The sequence below is a fragment of the Gallinula chloropus genome (assembly GCF_964237585.1).
Source record: "Gallinula chloropus genome assembly, chromosome: 1".
NCBI lineage: Eukaryota > Metazoa > Chordata > Aves > Gruiformes > Rallidae > Gallinula > Gallinula chloropus.
The window spans coordinates 192,072,532-192,095,947 of record NC_140085.1 but is presented as its reverse complement, the minus strand read 5'-3'; the positions used below and the strand labels follow the sequence as shown (position 1 = coordinate 192,095,947).

Here is a 23,416-nt window from a genome sequence, read left to right as displayed (position 1 = left end):
AAAAGACCTTCTCACGGTTAACTCTACTCCTAGTTCCCTCAAGCTCTGTGTAAGAAAACCCTAGCAAAGATAAGTTGGAGACATAGAACATCACAGCGTGCCATTAGCTGAACTAATTAACAACCAAGAGCCGCCTTTTGCCTGCCATGTAGCTCTGTAGTGATGTAATACTGAATTAGATGACAAAATTAATTAGGAAGAGGTGTTTTGGGGGTTGAGTTCTCTCTGCTTTGAGCATATAAACATGTTAAAAATATTGCAAGAGGGTGGCTTAAAGGGTTGCTAGCTGGGACCTGTATAAAAGAGGAAAAGTCCTGTATGGAACAATGTGCTGACTGTGATTGCTTCATTAAGTGTTAATTGCTGGGTTTTGGCATCAGAAGAGAACTGCCTTGTTGACTGATGATCTACAACTACTGCTTACATCACTCAGACACTGAATGCTCGTGTGTAGGCACGGTGTAGGGACCGCAAGAGACTTTGTGTGGTTCGTTTTGGGGTCAGTGAAGTTACACACAGGCTTCGATGGTTGTGGAATTAGAGCTCCTGTTGGGTGGAATTAGGGCAGGGTTGTTAGTATCCCAGTTTATTTACTTCCACTTCCAGTTTGTTGCCATCAGGTTACTGTGTTGCCACGGAGGTCTGTGATGCTTTTACCTTCTAACCTCATGTTTTATAGCTGGAAAGTTAGTATTTTCTGACCCTGGCTGTAACAATTGGTGTTTATTTTCAGTTCCTCTCATGGAGGAACCCTTTCTTGCCTCAAAATTGTAGGAAGTAGTCATTTTTTTTAGGATCTGAAACTGGATTCTGCACCACCTAAATGTTTATAACTATAGAGCTAGTTTTCCTTCGTTAAAACTCGTCGTTTTCTTTCTCTAAAACTAAGCCAAGGTTTGTTATCCTCGTTACAGAGTGGAACCCCTTTTTGGGATGTGTGAAAAGTTCCTACAAGAAGTGGATTCCTTCCAGAGGTGAGCAACTCTCTTGCTTCTCCACTCCGTTAAAAACTCTCCCCACCATTTTCCCCATGGAATGTTCCCCCTGTTCCTGTCCTGCCTCAGAACCTGCTATCATGGGATCACAGAATCACAGAACTGTAGGGGTTGGAAGGGACCTCCAGAGCCCATCGGGTCCAACCCCCCTGCCAAAGCAGCTCCCTAGGACAGGTCACACAGGTCGGCGTCCAGACGGGGCTGGAATATCTCCAGAGAAGGAGACACCACACCCCCCTGGGCAGCCTGTCCCAGGGCTCCCTCACCCTCACCGGGAAGAAGTTCTCCCCCAGATTGATGTGGAACTCCCTGTGCTCCAACTTGAGGCCATCACCCCTTGTCCTGTCCCCACAGCCCACTGAGAAGAGACTGGCCATTTCCCCCTGTGTCCCACCCTTCAGATATTGATAACCATTGATCAGATCCCCTCTCAGTCATCTTTTCTCAAGGCTGAACAGCCCCAGCTCATTCAGCCTTTCCTCACAGGGGAGATGCTCCAGGCCCTTAGTCATCTCCATAGCCCTTCCTGAACTCTCTGCAGGAGATCCCTGTCTTTTCTATACCAGGGATCCCAGAACTGGACACAGTACTCCAGGTGGGGCCTGACCAGGGCAGAGTAGAGGGGGAGGATCACCTCCTTTGACCTGTTGGCCATGCTCCTTTTGATGCCCCCCAGGATCCCACTGGCCTTCTTAGCCACCAGGGCAAATAATGGTAAAGCAAGAAGTAAACACCCTTCTAAATGCAGGATTGATGGAAGAGCTTTCCTGGGAGTATTACAAAAAAAGGAATTACTCTTTTCCTAATCCCATATTTCTACATTGTAAATGAGAATGAACTGTCTTTGTGCTCAAGGTGGGAGTTCCCTCATCTGTTGCGAGGTGTTGGCATTTGCTTTGTAGGCCACTGCTTATGAAGCACTTGCCCAGCTCTCCCCTCAATGGAGAGGTGTTTTTTCTGTTGTATCCTAACCTAGGTGTCTACAACAAGTCGGATTAAGGATGCCCAGGGTTTTTTTTTTCCATCACCTCAAAAGAGAATTGGCTGCCTAGCCCAGAGATACAGGTATTCAGAGTTAGCTGAGCAGAATTTTTTCTCTAGTTCTGAATAAATCATAGAATTACAGACTCTTGGGTTGAAAGGGGCCTTCAAAGGCCGTCTAGTCCTACCCCCTGCAGTGAGCAGGGACATCTTCTCTAGATAAGGCCGCTCAGAGCCCCATCAAGCCTGACCTTGAATGTCTTCAGGGATGGGGCCTCCACCACCTCTCTGGGCAACCTGTTCCAGTGATCTGCCACCCTCAAACGGAAGAATATTTTCCTAATACCCAACCTAAATCTCCCCTTTTCTAGTTTAAAACCATCACCCCTCATCCTATCGCTCCCTGCCCTTGCAAACAGTCCTTTACAGCTTTCCTGTAGGTCCCTTCAGGGACTGGAAGGGGCTTTGAGGTCTCCCTGCAGCCTTCTCTAATGCATTGATTAGTTCTTGATGCTGTGCACATCAAACCCCTCTAATACCTCTGCCTCGTTAACATGTTGATTGGCACCTCAGCATTTTTAGCTCCTGTTTTTGCGAATCTAGATCCCTCTGCCTGCCAGGCTGATGAGGATCACAGAATCACTGGTTTGGAAAAGATCTTTAAGATCATCAAGTCCAACCATTCCTGTCCTGTGCTAAACCATATCCCTCAGTACTTCATCTACCCGTCTGTTAAACACATCCAGGGATGGTGACTCAACCCCCTCCCTGGGCAGCCTGTTCCTGGTCCTCACAACTCTTTCAGTGAAGAACTTTTCCCTCACATCTGAGCTGACCCTGCCCTGGTGCAGCTTGAGGCCATTTCCCCTTGTCCCATCTCTTGTCCCCTGGCTGAAGAGACCATCTCCCACCTCTCTGCACCCTCCTTTCAGGTAATTGTAGGTGGTGAGAAGGTCTCCCCTCAGCCTCCTCTTCTCCAGACTAAACACCCCCCAGCTCCCTCAGCTGCTCCTCATAGGATTTGCCCTCCAGCCCCTTCCCCAGCCTGGTTGCCCTTCTCTGGTCTCACTCCAGGATCTCAATGTCCTTCTTGTAGTGAGGGGCCCAGAACTGGGCATAGTACTCGAGGTGCAGCCTCACCAATGCCGAGTACATGAGACCTGAACAGCCCTGGAGCACAAGGGCCGGGCCCACCATAACCAGGCAAAAGAATCTCTACCCCATGTGTGAGACCTGCAGAAAAGCAACATCCATTTCTAATCCTGTTGGTTTAACTGAAGACAAGGCCTCATGTCTTCAGTTGGTACCATGGCTGGAAAGAACAACGCTGCTCCCAACGTTGGGAAAACTATTTGCTCTTTATTGTATTCTTTACACAGATGTTTCATCTCTGAGCTCCCCCATATGCAAGGCAGCTTTGTAGATAAATTGCTGGACTTAATGCCCAGACTGGTGACATCGAAGCCTTCAGAAGTGGTCAAGATTCTTCAGACGACGCTGCGACAGAGTACCTTCCTCCATCTTCCTCTCCCAGAGCAGGTCAGTTTATTGCAAGGAATTAACAGGTTCTTGCAGGCAGGCTTAGCATCCAACTAGTTCCTAACACACCACAAAGCTTTTGGGATTCGGGAGTTTTGGTCAGTCCTAAGTGTTACTTCTTCAATGGCTTTTTACTTCTTACCTAGCATCCTCAGGCCTACTGCTAAAAATACAGAAGGCTTAGTAATTCCTGGAAGAATCTAGAAGAATCCAGAGTTTGTGCACAATTTCTCTGTTAAGCACAGTAATGATTGTCTGTTTTTCTTTCCTCCTTCTTTGGCCTTACTTTTGCCAACTGCTTTGCCCCTCGTAGCTCCATCGAGCTACTGCAAACATCATCGAGCCTACCGGTGAATCTGACAATCCCCTGAGGTTTACCTCAGGCCTGGTAGTGGCACTGGATGTTGATGCAACTCTGGAACACGTGCAGGATCCTCAAGGAACTGTTAAAGTTCAGGTAAGCAGTCATTTGTCCTAAACAGACAGGGTTTTGTATCCTAGGGGGAGGAGTTGGCTTGTGTACAGATCCTGAGAGTTTGCTTTAAGTGTAGAACCCCAGGCTGCATTAGGTGGGAAGGGACCATTGGAGGCCATCCAGTCCCACCCCCTGCAGTGAGCAGGGACATCTTCACTAGAGCAGGTCGCTCAGAGCCCCAGCAAGACTGACCCTGAATGTCTCCAGGGATGGGGCCTCCACCACCTCTCTGGGCAACCTGTGCCAGTGATCCACCACCCTCATATTGAAGAACTTTTTCCTACTGCCCAACCTAAATCTCCCCTTTTCTAGTTTAACCCATCACCCCTCGTCCTATCAGTCCATGCCCTCAGGAACAGTTCTTCCCCAGCTTTCCTATAGGCACCTTTCAGGGACTGGAAGGGGCTCTGAGGTCTCCCCAGAGCTTCTCTTCTCCAGGCTGAACCAGCCCAACTCTCTCAGCCTGTGTTCCAGGATTGGTGTTCCAGCCCTCAGATCCCTCTCATGGCCTCTTCTGGATGCTCTCCAACAGGTCCATGTCCTTCTTGTGCTGACAGCTCCAGAGCTGGACACAGCACTCCAAGTGAGGCCTCCCCAGAGCAGAGCTGAGGGGCAGAATCCCCTCTCTGAATCTGCTGGCCACACTCCTTGTGGTGCAACCCAGGGTGCCTTGTGCCTTCTGGGCTGCGAGTCACTCTGATGCCATTCTGTGCTCCACGCACGCCCCTCTGCTGTGACCTGCTGTGGGCAGGAGCACAGATGAACACTGGGGAACTTCACCTTGTGTAGGGGAGGAGGAGGAGCTCAAGAAGCCATTCTGAGTGGTACAGGAGTGCACAGGTCTCTATAATTACAACTGAACCTTCTTCCTGCTGCTGAGTCGCTACTTTCCAATGCTGCTGAGGAGGGAGATGTGGTAGGATGACAAGTAACATATGCAGAGCTCCCCTTCCTGCCTTCCTGACTCCAACAGCAGACACCAAAATAATGCCCCCTCTGCAAATCCCCATTTCCAGATGTCAATTGGTTGTTTCCTTTTCTCTTCCCTCCCACAGGTGTTGTATCCAGATGGGCAAGCACAACTCATCCATCCCAAACCAGCTGACTTCCGAAATCCTGGTCCTGGAAGGCACAGGCTGATAACTCAGGTTTACCTCTCACACACAGCCTGGACAGGTAATGCTGATGAAACAGTTTCAGGTGATTGTGTTGCTGCAGTTTTTGAAGATAAGAGTGTGTCTTGCTCGATCCCAGTCTCCTGCACTGAGACACGTGCCCACAGTCTTATTTCTGCTTCTGCAGCGTTCAACAGAAGGACACTTTGAGTGTGGCCCAATGGGATTCTCTGCTGGTATCTCGCTGAGCTGATAATTTCACCATTAACTTTGGTGTTGGCACTTTGGCATATGGAAGATGGGGAGGACACTAGGCTGGGAGGGGTTTGGGCAACGGGGTCACAATTTAAAATGGAGAACTTAATAGAACCCTACAATGCCCTGAGCTGGAAGAGACCCATAAGAGCCATCAAGTCTAACTCCTGGCTCCACACAGGCACAGCCAAGTCAGATCATGGGCACTGAGCACATCATCCAGATGCTTCTTGACCTCAGCCCAGCTCAGGGCTGTGACCCCTTTCCTGGGGAGCCTGTGCCAGTGTCCGGCCCCCCTCTCAGTACAGAACCTCTTCTTAACATCCAACCTAAACCTCCCCTGGTGCAGCTTCACGCTGTTCCCTGGGGTTCTATCCCTGGTCCCAAAGAGAGGAGATCAGCACCTGCCCCTTCACTCCCCCTCATCAGGAAGCCACAGACCCCCATGAGGTCTCCCATCAGCCTCCTCTTCTCCAGGCTGAACAAACCCAGGACTTACTTACTATTTATTATCATTTGGTCAGAGTTACTTGTAACAGTTACTTTGGGAAGTTGATGTTTATTTGTTACTTATGACAGTCTCTTTTTAAGCCATGAGAAGGGGAGGGGGAAGCCTAAAGCAGTGGTTCTGTGCTGAATGTAGTAACAGAGTTGCATTTTCCAACAACAGTTTGGATTCTGGACAGCCCAGAATGGCTCTGTACATGTTTGGGTTGTCCTGTTTTCTCTCTGCAGAGCCGTGCCAGATCGAAGTGCGCTTGCTGCTGGCTTACAATTCCAACAGGAGTAAAGCATCTGCCAAAATCCCTAAATCCACCTGGAACGAGAGCTTGGAGGCCCTTCCGCAGCCCGAGAATGGCATCGAGGGGACCATACCCTTCAGCAAACCCGTCAAAGTTTACATCATGCCCAAACCCGCCCGGCGGTGAGACCCATCGCTGACAGACAGACGTTTACGGGGTCCATGGGTGACAGGAAACCGACATACGGTGTGTGAAGATGGTCAGCCCAACCAGAACAGGTTTGTACTTAGATAAAAGGCAGCCATGGGAATGAAGGTGCTGAAGAACCATTGGTCTCCTCCGTTAAGAGGCAGATAAGCCAACACAGGGTTATTTGGCTAGTTAAGAGTGAGCGCTTTCAAGGGTGGTTCTGTATCCAGTCAGGAAAGCCAGTTCCCTGTCAGCATTCCAGCAGGGGTTTCATTGGGCCGTGGCTTCAGTTTGGGCTTCTTGGAATCCTCTCCCCAAGGCCTCTACGCTTTCTGCCCTGTATTTACTGTGTAAATGCTTCAGCACATACGTGGATGGTATTTTTACAGCGCTCTGAAATGAAGCGAAGGGGTTTGGGTGGGTTTTTGGGGTGGGATGTTGGTTTAGGTTGGTTTGTTTCTTTTTAGTGTCTCAAACTTGTATTTGTGTGTTGGTACCTAAAGTCTGGGGAAAATAAAGAAGAGTAAAACATTGTAAAGGGCTCTTGTTCTGCATCGCAAAATGATGTGGCTGTAGGCTGAAACCTCAGCTCTTACACGTGCTGAGGCTGGGACGGTTTTGGGAAGGGCGCGGATTGTTCATGTTGCGGGGGGGGCTGAGGAGGAGCCTGTTGGCACAAGCAGCAGAGTGGGACATGGAGTTGGGAGTTACAGCAACAAACAAGTGTGGTGTTGGTGTTTTGGTTACATAAAATGGGGTCTAACGTACCCTCTCTGAATTGTAATCCAGCCTGTTTCTATCTTGCCTGTCTGGGGACACCTTACTACAACTACCTGACAGGAGGGTGCAGAGAGGTGGGTGATGGTTTCTTCAGCTAGGGGACAGGAGATGGGACAAGGGGAAATGGCCTCAAGCTGTGCCAGGGCAGGGTCAGCTCAGATGTGAGGGAAAAGTTCTTCACTGAAAGAGTTGTCAGGGCCTGGAACAGGCTGCCCAGGGAGGGGGTTGAGTCACCATCCCTGGATGTGTTTAAAAGGGATATGGTTTAGTAGAGAATGGCTATGGCTGGACTCAATCTCAAAGGTCTTTTCCAACCCAGTGGTTCTGCATCCCTTTAGGAATGATGCCGTTAAATGCTGGCAGTTGAAATATGGCTGGTGCCGTCCCACTAAGTTTTACAGAATCTGGGGGTGGGAGGAGGCTCTGAATGCTTTTAATGGGAAATTCATGGTCAGATTGCCAAAGTCCACTGTAATTCACCTGGGAAATCCTTAGAATTTTGTAAATCATGTGATTATGGAGCCCAGAATGCTTTGAGCAACACATAAATGTAGCTGGAATGGAGTTGAAGGTTATGAGGTATAAGCACAGACCTGGTGTGGCTTTTGTAGAATCACAGAATCACAGGCTGCAATAGGTGGGAAGGGACCTCGTTGCAGTTTTGTGAGGCTGTGCTGCTGAGAAGGGTTTTTTAAGCAGCAGTTAGAGTTTTCTGCCAGCCTAAACTATAACCAACGAGCAATTCAAGGCCAAAGTCGTGGCCCGAGAGATAGTCGAGCGCCTCTGAGAATCACATATAGGAGAAAACTACCAGGAAGCAGCTGCATTTTGCCACCAGAGAAGGGAGTGAGAAGATGTAACGAGCTGTGCGGACACCAAGGCCGGAACAGGGCTGGGGAGGGGCGGCCCAGGTGCCAGAGGGAAAGATGCCCCTGCAGCCCCTGGAGAAACCCATGGAAAAGGCTGAGACCCCCACCTGCAGCCCGTGGAGGGGCTCCACGCTGGATGGAGCAGGTGGAGACATAGAGGAGATGCTGTGACCCTACATTGGAACAAGCCCCTGCCAGCACTTGCAGCCATGAGGAGAATCAGAGACGCAGAGATGAGAGAGAAATATTTGTGTCGGAACAGGTTTGCTGGGGGAAGGGTTGGAATCCCGTGGAGGACTGGGACTGAGAGACATTGTGATAAATAGATAAAGCCCTGGGAAAAGGATTCACATTGGAGAAGTTAGTGGAGGACTGTCTCCTGTGGGTGAGACCCCACAGTGCAGCAGGGGGAGGGTGTGGAATGAATGCCCCCCACCCCTCCATCCCACCACCCCAGCTGAGAGGGAAACCAGCTTGCAAGGGACTGACCAGAGCCATCATCTCCCAGTCCCTGCCCCCCTGTGCTGCAATTGGGGGGAAGAAGGGAGTGAGATCATGACTAGAGTGAAGTCTGCTAAGAAGGGAGTTGGGGGGGAGGTAGAGGTGTTTTAAGATCTGGAAAAGCAAAACAGCTCATGAAGAAGAAACCGAGAACCCCATTTTCCCCAGTCCCTGCCCCCCGCCCTGTACTGCGAGCAGGGGGAAGCAGGGAGCAAAATCCTGACTAAAGTCTGCTAAGAAGGGAGTGGTGGGGGGAAAGTGTTTTAAGATCTGGTCACGCCCCCAACTCTGGTTTCTTCACCATTCTTTTTAGTGTAATAAAGTAGTTTCTCTCTTCTTCACTTTGTGTTGAGTCTGTTTTACTCATGTCATTGCTGACAGAATGATCTCTCCCTGTCCTTATTTTGTCTCCTAAGCCTCTTAATATATTTTCTCCCCTGTCCAACTAAGAAGGGGAGTAATAGACTGACTTTGGTGGATGTCTGGCCTTCAGCCATGGCTAAACCACCACAGACCTTTACAGGCCATCTAGTCCCACCTCCCTGCAGTGAGCAGGGACATCTTCACATGATCAGGTCGCTCAGAGCCCCATCAAGCCTGACCTCGATTGTCTTCAGGGATGGAGCCTCCACCACCTCTCTGGGCAACCTGTTCCAGTGATCCCCCACCCTCAGAGTGAAGAACTTTTTTCCTCATATCCAACCGAAATCCTTTTTCTCGTTTAAAGTATTGAGTTTTGAGTATCTTATTTTTAAAAGTCCAGGGAAACTGAGCAAGTGGGTGCAGCCACTGCAAAAAGTCTGAAGGTGTTTCTTGGCAAGATGAAAGATCAGGATGGGCATTTCATGCAGGACATCGATTTGGGTTCCAACTTGCAGAGACGGGTTTCCTCTCAATTCCTGGCTTGCCTCTCTCTGTTCTAATATCTGTTGACCAAGTCAGAGATACAGCCACTATTTTCACCTTATTTCACTCCCATCTTCCTTTCTATTCACTGGGAATGGCTGAGCACTGACCTTTTAGTTCACAATTCACCAATGCAGCATCAGTGGGACCTTCAGAATAACACCCGGAGCCTCACAGATGCTCAGCTTTGCGCAAACACCGCCTGACATCCCATAAAACACGGGTGGTGGTGGCGCTGGGCGTGCCTGAGAGCCTCTGTACAGCCCTGGGTCTCGGGGCTGCCAGCTCTGCTGTTCTGCTGCACACAGATAAGGGGCAGGGATGGACCCCGCTGGGTGCGGAGCAGCTGGAGAGGAATCGTCCTCCTGGCACCCGGCCCAGTGGCGGTTCTGCCTGAATAGCTGTTGGGGTTTGGAGCACAGGGTCTATCCCAGGGGGAGGCAGAGAAGCGGTGTGGGATGTGAGAATTCCCATGATTCGGGCAATGAGCCTGTTGGTTTAATATTTTAAGGCTTTATTCGTGGCTCCAGCTGAAAGCAAGATGTGAAGATACCATTTCAAGCTCGGGGTTTGGTTGGTTTGGGTTTGGGGTGGGGGTTTTTTTGGTGGATGAATTGGTCCCAGCTCTTTCCACTGTGTAGCAAAGCGATTTCAGGCACCAAGAAGGGAATTGGGCTTTTGGGGACTGGAGCAGCCCAAGTAGAGCAGAGGCTCGGTGGCAACTGAAAGGGTGGGCTTGGGAATCCATGGGGAAAGCAGAAATAAGGATGGCAAAGTCCTGCAGCTCATCAGCTCCTTGTTGGCGTTGAAATTTCTTACTGAGGGTAGTGAAATTTGACAGGGTCCCTTTAAAAAGGGAAATCGGTGTCTTTTCAGGCAGCAGCTCCCTGTTTTAGAAGTGGAATCTCCTGTATCCTCCCAGATGCCAAACAAAAAGAACAATTAAGAGGCTGCAGCACAAAGCTGGGAGGGTGTACTGCTGAAAATCACCTGGCAGCGCTGAACGGGCTGAGCTGCCCTCATCCTTGGGGGTTGGGTCTTTGGGACTGCAAAACGCGTCGTGTCAGCGTGGGGAGCCCACGGTGGTTTTGTTAAATGGACACACTGGACTGGGCAGGTGCTTTGAATGCGGCATCATTGTTAATAGGAAAATGTAAATAATAATAAAAAGCAACCTGGGGTGGAAGATGAGATGTTTGCTCAACTTCTAAGTGCAGCGTGCATGGTGCAGTGCCTATAAAGCTGGAATCATGGATTCCCGTACTGGGTTAGGCTGGGAGGGACCTTTAAAGGTCATCTAGTCCCCCCCACCCTGCAGTGAGCAGGCACACTTTCACTACAGCAGGTCACTCAGAGCCCCATCAAGCCTGACCTTGAATGTCTCCAGGGATGGGGCCTCCACCACCTCTCTGGGCAACTTGTGCCAGTGACACACCACCCTCACTTGGAAGAGTTTTTTCCTAATATCCAACTTAAATCTTCCCCAGCTTTCCTACAGGCACCTTTCAGGGACTAGAAGGCCACTATAAGGTCCACCTGGAGCCTTCTCTTCTCCAGGCTGACCCAGCCCAACTCTCTCAGCCTGGCTTCACAGCAGAGGTACTCCAGCCCTCTGATCATTTTTGTGTCCCTCCTCTGGACACGCTCCAACAGGTCCATGTCCTTCTTGTGCTGAGAGCTCCAAAGCTGGACACAGCACTGCAGGTGAGGTCTCCCCAGAGCAGAGGAGAGCTGAGGGGCAGAATCCCCTCTCTCGATCTGCTGGCCACACTCCTTGGGATGCAGCCCAGGATGGGGTTGGCCTTTTGGGCTGCGGATGCACATTGGTGGCTCATGTCCAGCTTCTCATCCACAAGTACTCCCAAGTCCTTTTCCTCAGGGCTACTTTCCAGCACGTCATCTCCTAACCATACAGGATAACGGGGGTTGGAGATGAATTGCATCATCCTCTCAGAAAAGGCCTTATATTTAAGGCTGCCAGAAGTCCCAAATGCTTATGAAATAACACAAAGATTCGACAGTGACGTCAAACCACCTCCACTGCCAGGTAAGGACAACGAATGCAAAAAGCCCTTGCACCCCATGGATTGGTACAAACTGGTTCTACTGGAATTCCCTCAGGATGAGGCAGCCTTCCAGGTCAGTGGTTCATCTTCTGCTTGGCGCCACGCGAGTTCATCAGAACAATGTCATTACACCAGCTGCTGTGTCAGAGGATACAGATGTGGTTCTTCCTGCTTGAGATAAGATATTGCCTCAAACACAGCTACACTGGGAGAAAAGAGTGTGGTAATTAGGGAACGGAGAGATAAAACTTCTGATTCCTCACTTTCCCTTTTACACAACATTGGAATTTGGTAGATAAAAGGTTTTTAAGTGATTACCAGAGCATGTAAGGAAAAGAACAGTGTTATTTTCCCCTCTGCTCTGCCCTGGTAAGGCCCACCTGGAGTATTGTGTCCAGTTCTGGGATCTCTGGTATAAAAAAGACAGGGATCTCCTGGAGACAGTCCAGAGGAGGGCTATGAATATGATTAAAAGCCTGGAACATCTCCCCTTCGAGGAATGGCTGAGTGAGCTGGGGCTGTTCAGCCTGGACAGAAGAAGCCCAAGAAGGGATCTAACCCACGATTATAAATATCTGAAGTGTGGGACACAGGGGGACATGGCCAGCCTGTTCTCAGTGAGCTGTGGGAACAGGACAAGGGGCAATGGCCTCAAGTTGGAGCACAGGATGTTGCACACCAATCTGGGGAAGAACTTCCCAGTGAGGGTGAGGAAGCCCTGGGACAGGCTGCCCAGGGGGGTGTGGAGTCTCCTTCTCTGGAGATATTCCAGACCTGGCTGGACGCCAACCTGTATGACCTGTCCTAGGGACCCTGCTTTGGCAGGGGGGGTTGGACCTGATGATCCCAACCCCTATGATTCTGTGATTTTGTGAAGGGTTATTCTTAGGTCTTGGGAATGTCCGCGCATCCTCAACCCAGTCTAAGCCTCTCAGCTACTGCTTGGCCAGCTCTAAGTACCTCAGGGCATTTATCGTGTACATTCATTAATAAACATGGACTTAATATGCACAGATATGCAATTAGGGAGCCCAGCAGGGGAGGGGAAAGAACCTGTAAGTGGTAATACCAACAGACACCCACCAAGACCAGCCATGGAGAGGACTCTGTACAATTTCAGCACAGTAAGACGCTCCTTGTCACAATGTTGAAATCATCAGGTACCGGTGACCACTGAGAAGTCTCACAGCCCTTCCACTTGCTGGCAGCAATTCCCAGGATTTCCCCAAGGGTTATGTTGTAAACCGTGGTTTTGTGGCAGATCTGATGGCTGTGAGCACACAGGGACTTTGGAGAAGACACGTATTGCACAATGCAGCCCTCACAAGGCACTGGGAAATTCTTTAAGGCCCAGATTTTCTGTTTATTCCCTGTAGATCTTTTTTTTAAGGTTAAAAGTGCTAATTTACATGAATTACAACAAACAGATCTGCACAGCAAATATCCTGACTGAAGTCACCATTGGGAAGCAAAGTCCTACGTTCTGGGTTTGCCCTTTAATTGATTTTTAACTCCTACAGTGGTGGCTGCTCTACCACCCACTGCTTTGGATCTGTCTGCTTCATACTCATCAGGTGTTTTATGGCTGTGTTTCAGTAGCCAATAACACAAGAAGGACATGGGGCTGTTGGAGCAAGTCCAGAGGAGGCCAAAAAGATGATGTGAGGGATGGAGCACCTCTGCTCTGGAGACAGGCTGAGAGAGTTGAGGTGGTTCAGCCTGGAGAAGAGAAGGCTGCGGGGAGACCTTAGAGCCTCTTCCAGTCCCTCAAGAAGCTCCAGCAGAGCTAGGCCCAGGGGAATGGCCTTCAGCTGCAGGAGGGCAGCTGGAGAGGAGCTGGGAGGCAGAAATCCTTCCTGGGGAGGCCCTGGCACAGGGTTCCCAGAGAAGCTGGGGCTGCCCCTGGCTTCCTGGCAGGGTTCAAGGCCACATTGGATGGGGCTTTGGGCACCTTGGACTGGTAGCAAGTGTCCCTGCCCATGGCAGAGGAGCACTGGGAGGGCTTTGAGGTCCCTTCCAACCCAAACCAGTCTGGAGTTCTGTGAATTTCCAGCCATTTCCTCATAAAAGCATTCCAAACCCAGCATTTTAATTTAGCCAGCAGGTGAAATGCCAAGGAACCAGAACATGGACAGTCTTCTGAAGATTAGGCCGATCTCAAGTACATACAGAAATGATTCAGTAATGAAACAATTTCATTAAGAGCCTCCTTTTGCAAGCACTCAATTTGTTTAAACACTGAACTAATAGACCGCCCTCACATTTCCAACACTCAGCACACAAACGCCTTGGCACACGAGTCCACACTCCATTGACTGTAACTTGATTTGGCAGTGAGGTATGTTCATGGTTTGGCTGCAGTCAAGGAAGGTGGAATGAGCTGTAGGACGTCAGCAGGTGGAATGAAAGACTCCCCCCACTTTGACACCCTGAGCGGCCAGGGCATTGTACTTGTCCACAGCTTTCTCTGTTTGCAAGACCAACACATCAATCCCTTGTTTCTTCAGGTAGTCCACAGTAGACGGTGGAACCTCAGGAGAGAAAAGGAAATGGGAAGAGCAACTATTAGAGTCTTTTCCCCTCACACTGTCAGGCCTGAAGAAACACCAGAGCTGGTGGCATTTGTTAGTAGATGCACTTGAGTAAGTGACAGCAGCCAAACTAACACAGAATCACCTGGGTTGGAAGAGACCCTTTAGGTCATCGAGTCCAACCATATCCTAACCCTGTCTAGTCCACCTCTAGATCATGTCCTGATGGTGACTCCACCACCTCCCTGGGCAGCCTGTTCCAATGCTTGACAACCCTTTCAGGAAAGAAATTCTTCCTGATATCCAACTTAAATCTCTCCTGGTGCAATTTTAAGCCATTTCCTCTCATCCTATTGCTTGTCATCTGAGAGAAGAGACCAACCCCAACATCTCTACAACTGCCTTGCAGGTAGCTGCAGAGCTCAGTGAGGCCTCCTCTCAGTCTCCTTTTCTCAAGACTAAAAAGCCCCCCAGCTCCCTCAGCTGCTCCTCACAGGACTTGTGCTACAGACCCTTCACCAGCTTCCTTGCCCTTCTCTGGACACGCTCCAGCATCTCAGCATCCTTCCTGTAGTGAGGGGCCCAGAACTGGATACAGCACTCGAGGTGCAGCCTCACCAGAGCTGAGTACAACAGAACTATCACTTCCCTACTCCTGCTGGTCACACCACTCCTGACACAGGCCAGGATGCTGTTGGCCCTCATGGCCACCTGGGCACACTGCTGGCTCACAGCTGTTGAGTCGCTGTCCATTGACACCCCCAGGTCCTTCTCCTCCAGGGAGCAATCCAGCTGCTCTGCCCCAGGCCTGTAGCACTGCCTGGGGTTATTGTGACCAAAATATGCTCTGATATTTCTAAGATTGACTGAATTCTCCTTCTCTACAATAAAGCTACTTATATATACACACCTCCCATTGTTCCTCAACGTGGTTTAAAATGCAGCCCGTTCTAAGGAGAGGAAACAGAACTGGAGCTAAAGGTAATTAATCTAAACAGGCGTTACCCACCTCGCCAGAAAGCTAATGAATTGCTTCTCCTGAAGCTCAGCACTTCTGAGCTGTCTGCAGGGACTTTATCTGCTGAAATGACACCCTGCAACATTAGTAACCAAGCCACCTAATTATCAAAGTATTTACAGCAGGCTAGAGAGCCAGTTCATAACCCCTTCTAAACCTCTCCTCGTTTCAGGTGCTCTCACAGAACATAAACCTGTTTACTGCTTGACACTGACTCTAGCACAGAGGAGTTCCAACGATGTTTCTTGCAGGAAGAGAGGGATTCCTGGCAGGAGCTCAGCTGCGCTAATTCAGCATCCTGAATTTTTTCCCCCTCTTAGCAAAGCATTATAGATTTCCTCCCCAGGCATAACCAGAGGGAGAGGGAAAACAAACAATCCTAGTTTGTGTTTCTCATGGAACAGTTACCTGCAAAGCCTCGCTCATGCCACGACCGATCACCAGGGTTTCGACACCTTTCTTGACAACCTCTTCAAGGTCAGCTGGCTGCACTCCTGGAGAATGCTAAATGTCAGGGGAGGAAGAGAAAAAGTCACTGTATTGACAGCATCAACCTGGAAACCTCCAGCACTGTGTTTTGAAACGGTCCACAGAGGAGTGGGGTGAATTAGCAGCACCAGAATGACACAGAACCCTTTCTGCATGCACAGGGTAGGTAACATCGGTGATTAAAAACCAAAAAGGTTTTTATATGCAGATGAAGGATCACTCATCAATTAATGGAATTATTACCATTCTTTATTAAACAGCTAAAAATGGAGGCATTAAATTTCTAAAACCTAACAGCTATCATTTTATAAGTAATAAAACTAAAGTGAAATCAATAATTTGTGACCTGTTGCCAGTTGTTTTCACACAAATGAAATCTTTTTGAAATAAAGACTGCAGCAAGCCAAAGTTTACTCACAAAAAGGATCCAAGGCTCTGGGGGAAACTTAGAGCGGCCTTCCAGTCCCTGTAAGGTGCCTGTGGGAAAGCTGGGGAAGAACTGTTCCCAGGGGCATGGAGTGACAGGATGAGGAGTGATGGTTTTAAACTAGAAAATGGGAGATTTAAGTTGGATATGAAGAAAAAGTTCTTCGCTATGAGGGTGATGGATCACTGGCACAGGTTGCCCAGAGAGGTGGTGGAGGCCCCGTCCCTGGAGACAAATATTCAGGGTCAGGCTTGATGGGGCTCTGAGCAACCTGATCTAGTGAAGATGTCCCTGCTCACTGCAGGGGGTGGGACTAGATGGCCTTTGAAGGTCCCTTCCAGCCTAACACAGCCTGGGATTCTATGATTCTGTGAATGGTTGCAAGTGTGTGTTTATGACAGATGACGTAATGCTTTTCCTTTGGGGGTTTTGCAGCAGACTCAAACCTTAGACAAAAAAGAACGGGTATGGCTTATGGCAATTACAGTAATTAGATTGCTGGGGAAGGTTTGCTGTCATATGAGAAGTTCTCCTGAGACATTCAAGCCATGGATTGAATGGATTTGTAAGGATTTTCTTCAGTTATGCAAGATGCCCTGCTCAGGGGCCTTCCACACATTTTGTAGGAAACCAAGTGTCATCGAAGGAAACGGGTAAGGTGATGGAATAACTGTGTTCTTTCTGGTTGGAGAGCTGGAGGGAAAGAGGAAGGACAGCAGAATTTCTTGCCTGTTTAGTTCCCTGGTTTTCCATTCAGGATTCCTACTGCTTTTCTCCCGTTAGCAGGTGGCACTGAAATGCAGCCGGCCGGGGAGGCTGCCGTTGGTCCCCAGGGGCTAAGCCGTAGGAACGCTCAGTGCTGTTACTTACAGAACCTTGCAGAGCCAGTTACACGCTTTTCCCAATGAAAGAATTACGTCCTGGGCAGCAGTCTGATAACAGAGAAGGAAAGGAAGCATTTTCTTTCCAGCTGGAGCGTGGGCCAAGACCAGCACTGCTTGTTTCCCTGACTTCAGCTCACCTACCCCCAGGAAAAACACGCTCAAAGGAAAGCAGGCAGACCTGGCACACCGTAAGGAAAGGTGCAGAGAAGCCTCTGGTGAATCCTGCTATTTCCACTGCTGGACAGGTTCATTTTTTTATAGTTCTTCTAGACTTGGAGACACCCTCCAGAGCAGCTTAGTCCTACTCTCACATTTGTTGCTTGCTATTCATTCTTAAACCAAGTCACCTAACTCCTCATAGCTGCAAGGTGGATAGAACCAATGTAAAGCCAGAGCTTTACAAGTGACCTATATAAGGAGAAACCTAAACAGGCGTTTTTTACTTCTGAGGATGCTGGAAAACCTCCAAATAACCCAGTATTTTTTCCCCTTGTCTGATTTTAATTTAATACAGGCTTCTTGTTTGAGTTGGGAGGACTCCTCTAAGGACTTTTATTGACTTAGAGCTTTTCCCTGTCACCTGAAGACATCCCTTGCCTGAAACTTTAGAAAGAAATCACAGCTTCCTAAATGCTTGTAGCCTTCAAGTGATCGGAATGAATGTCAGAGCATGATTAGGTTGACAACTATGTGGGAACTTCTCAGCTACTACGTGTGTTCTGCTTCTCTGCTCAGGGCAACAATATCATCAAAAAATGTGACATCCCCCACAGCACCCCCTCCAAAGAGCTAAAGAATAAAATCTACATTTTTTATAATCGTTTACTACATTTTATAATCAAAACTGTATTTTTTATAATCATTATAATAATTTTTTATAAATAAAATGCTTTAAAAAGGTTACGTACACAGCTCGCTCTCTCTCTCCCCAAGGTACAGGTATCTTTGCACGACAGCACTACCTTTCTCCTGGCATTATGGTCTGTATAACCTGAACTCTGACAGCTTTAAAATGACAGGCTGGAGACACAGGCCCGTGCAAACCACATGAAGTTCATCAGGGCCAAGTGCAAAGTCCTGCACATGGGTCGGGGCAATCCCAAGCACAGCTACAGGCTGGGTGGAGAATGGATGGAGAGCAGCCCTGAGAAAGGCTTGGGGGTGCTGATCGATGACAAGCTCAACATGAGCCAGGACTGTGTGCTGGCAGCTCAGAAGGCCAACAGTGTCCTGGGCTGCATCAAGAACAGTGTGGCCAGCAGGTGTGGGGGTGGGAATTTGCCCCTCTGCTCTGCTCTCATGAGACCCCACCTGGACTGCTGTGACCAGCTCTGGGGCCCGCAGGACAGGAAAGACATGGAGCTGTTGGAGTAATTCCAGAGGAGGCCACGAAAATGATCGTGGGGCTGGAGCACATCTCCTGTGAAGACAGGCTGAGAGAGTTGGACTTGTCCAGCCTGAAGAGAAGGCTCTGGGGAGACAGAATTGAGGCATACCAATACTTGAAGGAGTCCTACAGGAAAGTGGGAGAGTGACTGGTCACCAGGGAGTACAGGGACAGGCCAAGGGGCAATGGCTTCAAGCTGAAAGAGTTAGATGTTAGGAAGAAATTCTTTACTCTGAGGGTGGTGAGGCCCTGGCACAGGGTGCCCAGAGAGGCTGTGGAAGCCCCATCCCTGGAAGTTTCAGGGACAGGCTGTATGGGGCTTTGGGCAACCTGGGCTAGTGGAGGGTGTCCCTGCCCGTGGCAGGGGTTGGAACTAGATGGGCTTTAAGGTCCCTTCCAACCCAAAGCGTTCCATGATTCTATGAGCATTCAGAGATGAAGTTCCAAAACCAAAGATTCTGCCCTTCAGTTGTGTCCAAATGAATTAAAGAAAGCTGTATCCTCTGTGTGGGTACAGCTGCAGGTTCTGGGAGATTTTTTCATGCTTTAACTTTTGCTGAGAAAGTACAGTTGTTTTTTGGTTTTGTTTTCTAACAGAGCTGTCCTAATGCCAGCCCTAATATGGGAAGAATTATCAAGTTCCTAACACAACAGACACTATGCTGCTTCTAAATCTGCAATGTCAATACTGTTCCATGCACTTCTATATAATTCTGATTGCATTTACAAATAACACTTAAAATTTGTGAGGGCAAGCACTTAGTACATGGCTACTGTGTGGTTAGCCAGATTGTAAGCTTTTCCCACACAAAACTAGTTCACATGACGCTGTATTCACATATTTTCCCACTGAAATAAGTCAAGGGACTCCAAGGAAAAAGATGTAAACTAAGCCACACATATCATTGCCTTCTGAGCACATAAGGTTAGATCCTGTCAATTTATCTTAACTTCCCATAATTTTTCTTTCCTATCTCACTCAAGACAACTTTTGTATATGTACTTGGAGCAAAAGATTGTTACCAACATCTTAGGACAATTGTACTCTTAATCAAATGCTGTTTGAGAGCTTTAAGGTGTGCCACAGCTCAGGGTAGCTGTCAGGACTGGGGTGACAGCTGCTACACACCGTCACCTGCAGGATGTTGGGATCCTACAGTCCTCTGACCGCTCTCCATTGTCACTTCTGACACATACTTGGTTCTTCCCAGGAAAAATCAAATGGGTACATGAAAGCAAAAGGCAGGTCACTGAATTTCTGGCTGGGACTTTTAACAACCATTGTCTGGACCATTCTTAAAGTCCCATTTAAAATGCAGGAGGGATAGGAAACAGCAAACTTACATTAGTTCCAGTTTCTCGCCAATCCCAGGTTCGGCTTCCTCCTGGCCATACTTTGCAGTCCTTGTATGTTGTAGAGCAGCCTTTCACCTTCATCTGACCCCATGAAAGGGAAGCAATTTCAGGGGAAGACATCCCAAAGTTGAAGCAAAATCTGGAAAGAGGATATTTAATACATAACTTTGGGCTAACATTCACAGCAAGTTAATAAAACCTGAAAATCCCGTCCCTGCCCCAAGCAGCTGGGAAGGAAATGCTGTTACAGGCTTTATCCATGTGACTTTGTGACAGAATTGGACTGTGGATCAGCAGATTGGTTGAATTACCTCCTCCCCTTGGGGATTTTGTGCAGAATTTTGTGCGAATCATTTTATGAGCGCCCATTACTTACGCAGGTTTAGTACAACTTTTACAGCTATCAACAGAGATCGGGTCCCAGAACATCTTCTCCTAACTGGGTTTTAATCTTCTCCCTAATACATGCAATGAAGATTCACAGAATTGCAGGGTTTGGTTGGAAGGGACCTCCAGAGCCCATCGGGTCCAACCCCGCTGCAAAAGCTGGTTCCCTAGGACAGGTCGCACAGGTTGGTGTCCAGACGGGTCTGGAATATCTCCAGAGAAGGAGACTCCACTAACTTCCTAGAATGCCTGAGAGAGACACTGTTTCTTTGGCCACTTTATTATGGTAGCAAAGGTTAAAAAAAAAAACCCCAATAAGACTCCCAAAGAAACCCAATAGAAAAGCCATGACCAAAGTGGTGGCACTGCCATGTTGCTATAACAATCAAGACTCTCAGAGAGCTAAAGGAATCAAGCCTTCTTTTCCTCCTCAGTCCTTACAGAGGCCAAGCCTCCCACGTAACACCTCAGTCCAGTTAAAAACCCAAATAATATCTTTTCCAATACTGACCTCAAACTTCACTCTTTCAACTCAAAGCCATTATTTCTAATCCATTCTATCGTGGACAAGAACTGCTTAATCTTTGTCTTTTCCAGTCTTTTCTTCTCCTGAGGACTTAAATCTTAGTCTTTTTTCTTTCCTTTACATTAAATAAACTTCCCTTCAGTCATGTTTTCTAAATCTCTGCTTATTTTCTCCTTTTTCCCCCCACTTCTGGCAGCCAACAATTGGTATGCAACATTCTTTGATGTCCATTGCCTAAAACCAGAGAGCTCCAGCTGAGACCTTACCAGCAGGGCTATCGACCAAATACTTTTTGGTATTAACCCCAACAATTTTTAATCCACTACCACAGCTGTAGCTGGGCATGAGCAGGGCAGAGCCTCTGCCTCAGAAAGCACCACATCACGCCACCATGAAAGCTTACGCCCTCTTCGTAGTCCTTCTTGGTCCTGCAATCTGATCACTGGTGATCATAACAATCCTGGTGGTGTGAGCTAAACAAAGAGCAAGCCCTTGCAGAAGAGAAATCTTTAGGTTACCAGGAGGATTGGAAGCCTCTTGTCCTTGTTTTACACATGCTACAGGAAAGCACTATAAAGGCAGGCAGGACACGCTCCTCTCGGATTGCCAGGAGTGGATCCCAGTATCCCGCTTCAAACATCAGAAGAAGAATGCATTACTTTGGATTCAGCACAGGACTGAGGTTTCCAGAGGTGCTTCTTCCTCAGGATAGTGAGGAAGAATTCTTTCCTTCTTGCTCCTTTGTGATGGTAGGCAGACACATGCCCTGCTGAACAAGGCAGGCAAGCTATGGTATAGCACAACTTGCTCGGAATCACGGATTTTAGATCCTCTCATTACACACCTGTGATGCAATGGACTCAAACAAAGGTCTCTAAGACTGTTTTTTCAAAAAAAAATCTGTTTGAAGGGAGATGATAGCAGAAAAAAAATAACCAGCAATATTCCCAGCAGCATGAAATCATCCACTGACTGAAGAGTAAAGGCTGAATAAACCACCTAGAACCTGGCTCTCAAGACTGAAAATGACTTTTTGCCTGGACTGGTTTTGCAAGGAAACACACGAAGGAGAGGTGAATGAACAATAAAATGATTAGGAATATCAGGCTTCTCAATCCAAATAGCATTACAAGTATGGGGCTGCGCAATCGAACAGGCACAGACTGCAAGTGAGACAGCAAGGGTTCCACAACGCTTCTCCACACAGCACTAAAATAAGCTAATAACAGAAACAAAGAAACAGAACTTAAAAATCATAAAGAAAAAATTTGTAATCTAAAACTATTTCCCTTAGTACTGCCAGAGAGTATCTGTAAGGTCAGGCTATTGGAGTTCACGGAAGCGTCTTAAATCGGATTAAGAATGAACTTTTTAACAGGAACTTTGAGCATCCTGAATGCAGGGTATGGCCTAATCACCAATCAGCAAGGAGTGAGAAAGTATTTCCCTGAGAAATGAGTTGCTTTTTTAATTAGTCACCATGACCAATGTACAGTACCTCTTAGAGATCAAGAGACCATGAACTATACGACTCACGGGCATAACCTCAACCAGCAATTTCTGTAAAGCTCAGCAATCAAGAGACAAAGGAGGAGAAATGGTTTAGAAATGGTTTAGTCAAAGAGACAAGGAGGAGAAATGGTTTAGGAATGGTTTAGTCAAAGAGACAAGGAGGAGAAATGGTTTAGGAATGGTTTAGTCAAAGAGACAAGGAGGAGAAATGGTTTAGGAATCGCTAAGCAAAGTTATGAAAGCTTGAAAACATTGGAAATAAAGGAAGCAGAAGAGCTTAAAAGGTGGCAAAATACAACATCATGCAAGGAGACCATAGCAAGGAGACTGTACTGAAAGAAAGAAATGAAGCAGTGACCATGGCCAGCAGATGAAGTAACAGCTGACAATTAAATGGAAGCAACTTGGGATGCAAGCGCTGTTGGGTAAGCAGGTGGGTTATAAGCTGCCACACACCCGTCTTCTGCGAAGGCAAATGCTGCTTCAGAGTAGTGCCCAGCAGCAACAAACAGAACAAAAAGGTGAAGGAGAGCAGGGAACCGGAGAGCATTTTATTGAGAGGCCGCAGAAGGAAAGAACCTTTCGCAGAACCCAAGGCGCAACCTGAGATCAAAGAGGATAAAGGTGAAAAGGTAAATAAATCGGCGCCTGTCAAGTTTTGGGCAGAACAACAACAACTCCTGGAAGTTACTAAAGGCATCAGAAGCTCTCCTGGAAGCTACAAAAGACCCTGAAGTCCTCCAGCGCCGCCTGGTTCAACTGGGTGAAGGTGGGCAGCTTCCCTGAAGGCACCGCCAGTTCGGAAGCCATCCGGCGGCTGGAAAAGCAGCTCAGGGCTTGAAACAGGAGCGGAAAGGCGAGTAGAAAGGCCGGACTAAGCCGGAGCGAACCGGGCAGGGAGCGGGCAGAGGTCAAGTTCAGGATTTTGTCGCATTGTTCAGGACCTCGGTAGCCTGAGTTTGCTGGGGGGCTAAGGGGCGGACACGGAGGGGTGCGAGGGGAAAAACCCCTCGTTAAAGAAGGCGGAGAGGAAGGAAGGCAGGAAGGAGGGAGCGGCAGAAGCGCCGGAGGGGGCGGGACAACCGGGAGCACGTAGGGGGCAAGCGGCGCGGCCCGGAGCCCCCCGGCCCGAACAAGACCTCGCAGGCTGCACCCCAAAGCCCCGCCGCCTCCAGTCTCCCTGCCCCGCCTGAGCGGCAGCCCCACCCCTGCCCGACCCCTCCCGCTGAGGCGACCTGTTACCCCCGCTACAACCCTGACGCGCCCCCACTCACCGCCACGCGCGAGCCCCCCCAACCTCGACCGACCACAGCCTCCGCCTATCCCGCGGTGGGAGGAGAGAGGAGACCCGCCCACCCCCCGCCCTTCTCCCTCTCATTGGCCAGAGCGACCTGCCTGCCGCGCCAGGCTGCGTGCTCCTATTGGCCAATCCCGAGACCCCTTCCCGCCCCATGGTGACTCGCCCTGCCCCGCAGTCCCGCCTTG

General features: G+C 48.8%; 2 protein-coding genes across 2 annotated transcripts in view; one reads left to right on the top strand and one right to left on the bottom strand.

Annotated features, from left to right (window-relative positions):
• INTS4 (integrator complex subunit 4) overlaps positions 1-6,692 on the top strand; it is a gene marked incomplete at its 5' end in the record, with an annotated part of 35,810 nt that extends 29,118 nt beyond the window's left edge. Inside the window, 5 exons of the mRNA XM_084259957.1 lie at positions 915-974; positions 3,356-3,515; positions 3,829-3,972; positions 5,046-5,166; positions 6,096-6,692. Coding sequence (XP_084116083.1) covers positions 915-974; positions 3,356-3,515; positions 3,829-3,972; positions 5,046-5,166; positions 6,096-6,289 — 679 coding nt within the window. The 3' untranslated portion in view covers positions 6,290-6,692. The remainder of the gene's footprint in view (positions 1-914; positions 975-3,355; positions 3,516-3,828; positions 3,973-5,045; positions 5,167-6,095) is intronic.
• A 6,075-nt stretch (positions 6,693-12,767) lies between these two features.
• On the bottom strand, positions 12,768-23,252 carry AAMDC (adipogenesis associated Mth938 domain containing). The gene is made up of 4 exons (XM_084279609.1): positions 23,206-23,252; positions 19,495-19,645; positions 15,372-15,467; positions 12,768-13,945 (listed from the first exon to the last, which is right to left on the bottom strand). The coding sequence occupies exons 2-4, from the start codon at positions 19,624-19,626 to the stop codon at positions 13,805-13,807; spliced, it is 369 nt and encodes a 122-aa protein (XP_084135735.1). The 5' UTR covers positions 19,627-19,645; positions 23,206-23,252; the 3' UTR covers positions 12,768-13,804.
• Positions 23,253-23,416: the final 164 nt, after the last annotated feature.

What these genes read in the sequence shown, in the direction of transcription:
- AAMDC (XM_084279609.1), bottom strand. Translation starts at nt 19,626, where the DNA reads ATGTCTTCCCCTGAAATTGCTTCCCTTTCATGGGGTCAGATGAAGGTG. An exon ending in GGCGAGAAACTGGAACTAAT is followed by an intron (nt 15,468 to 19,494) that starts GTAAGTTTGCTG and finishes CCTGACATTTAG; the next exon opens with CATTCTCCAGGAGTGCAGCC. An exon ending in GCATGAGCGAGGCTTTGCAG is followed by an intron (nt 13,946 to 15,371) that starts GTAACTGTTCCA and finishes TTCTCTCCTGAG; the next exon opens with GTTCCACCGTCTACTGTGGA.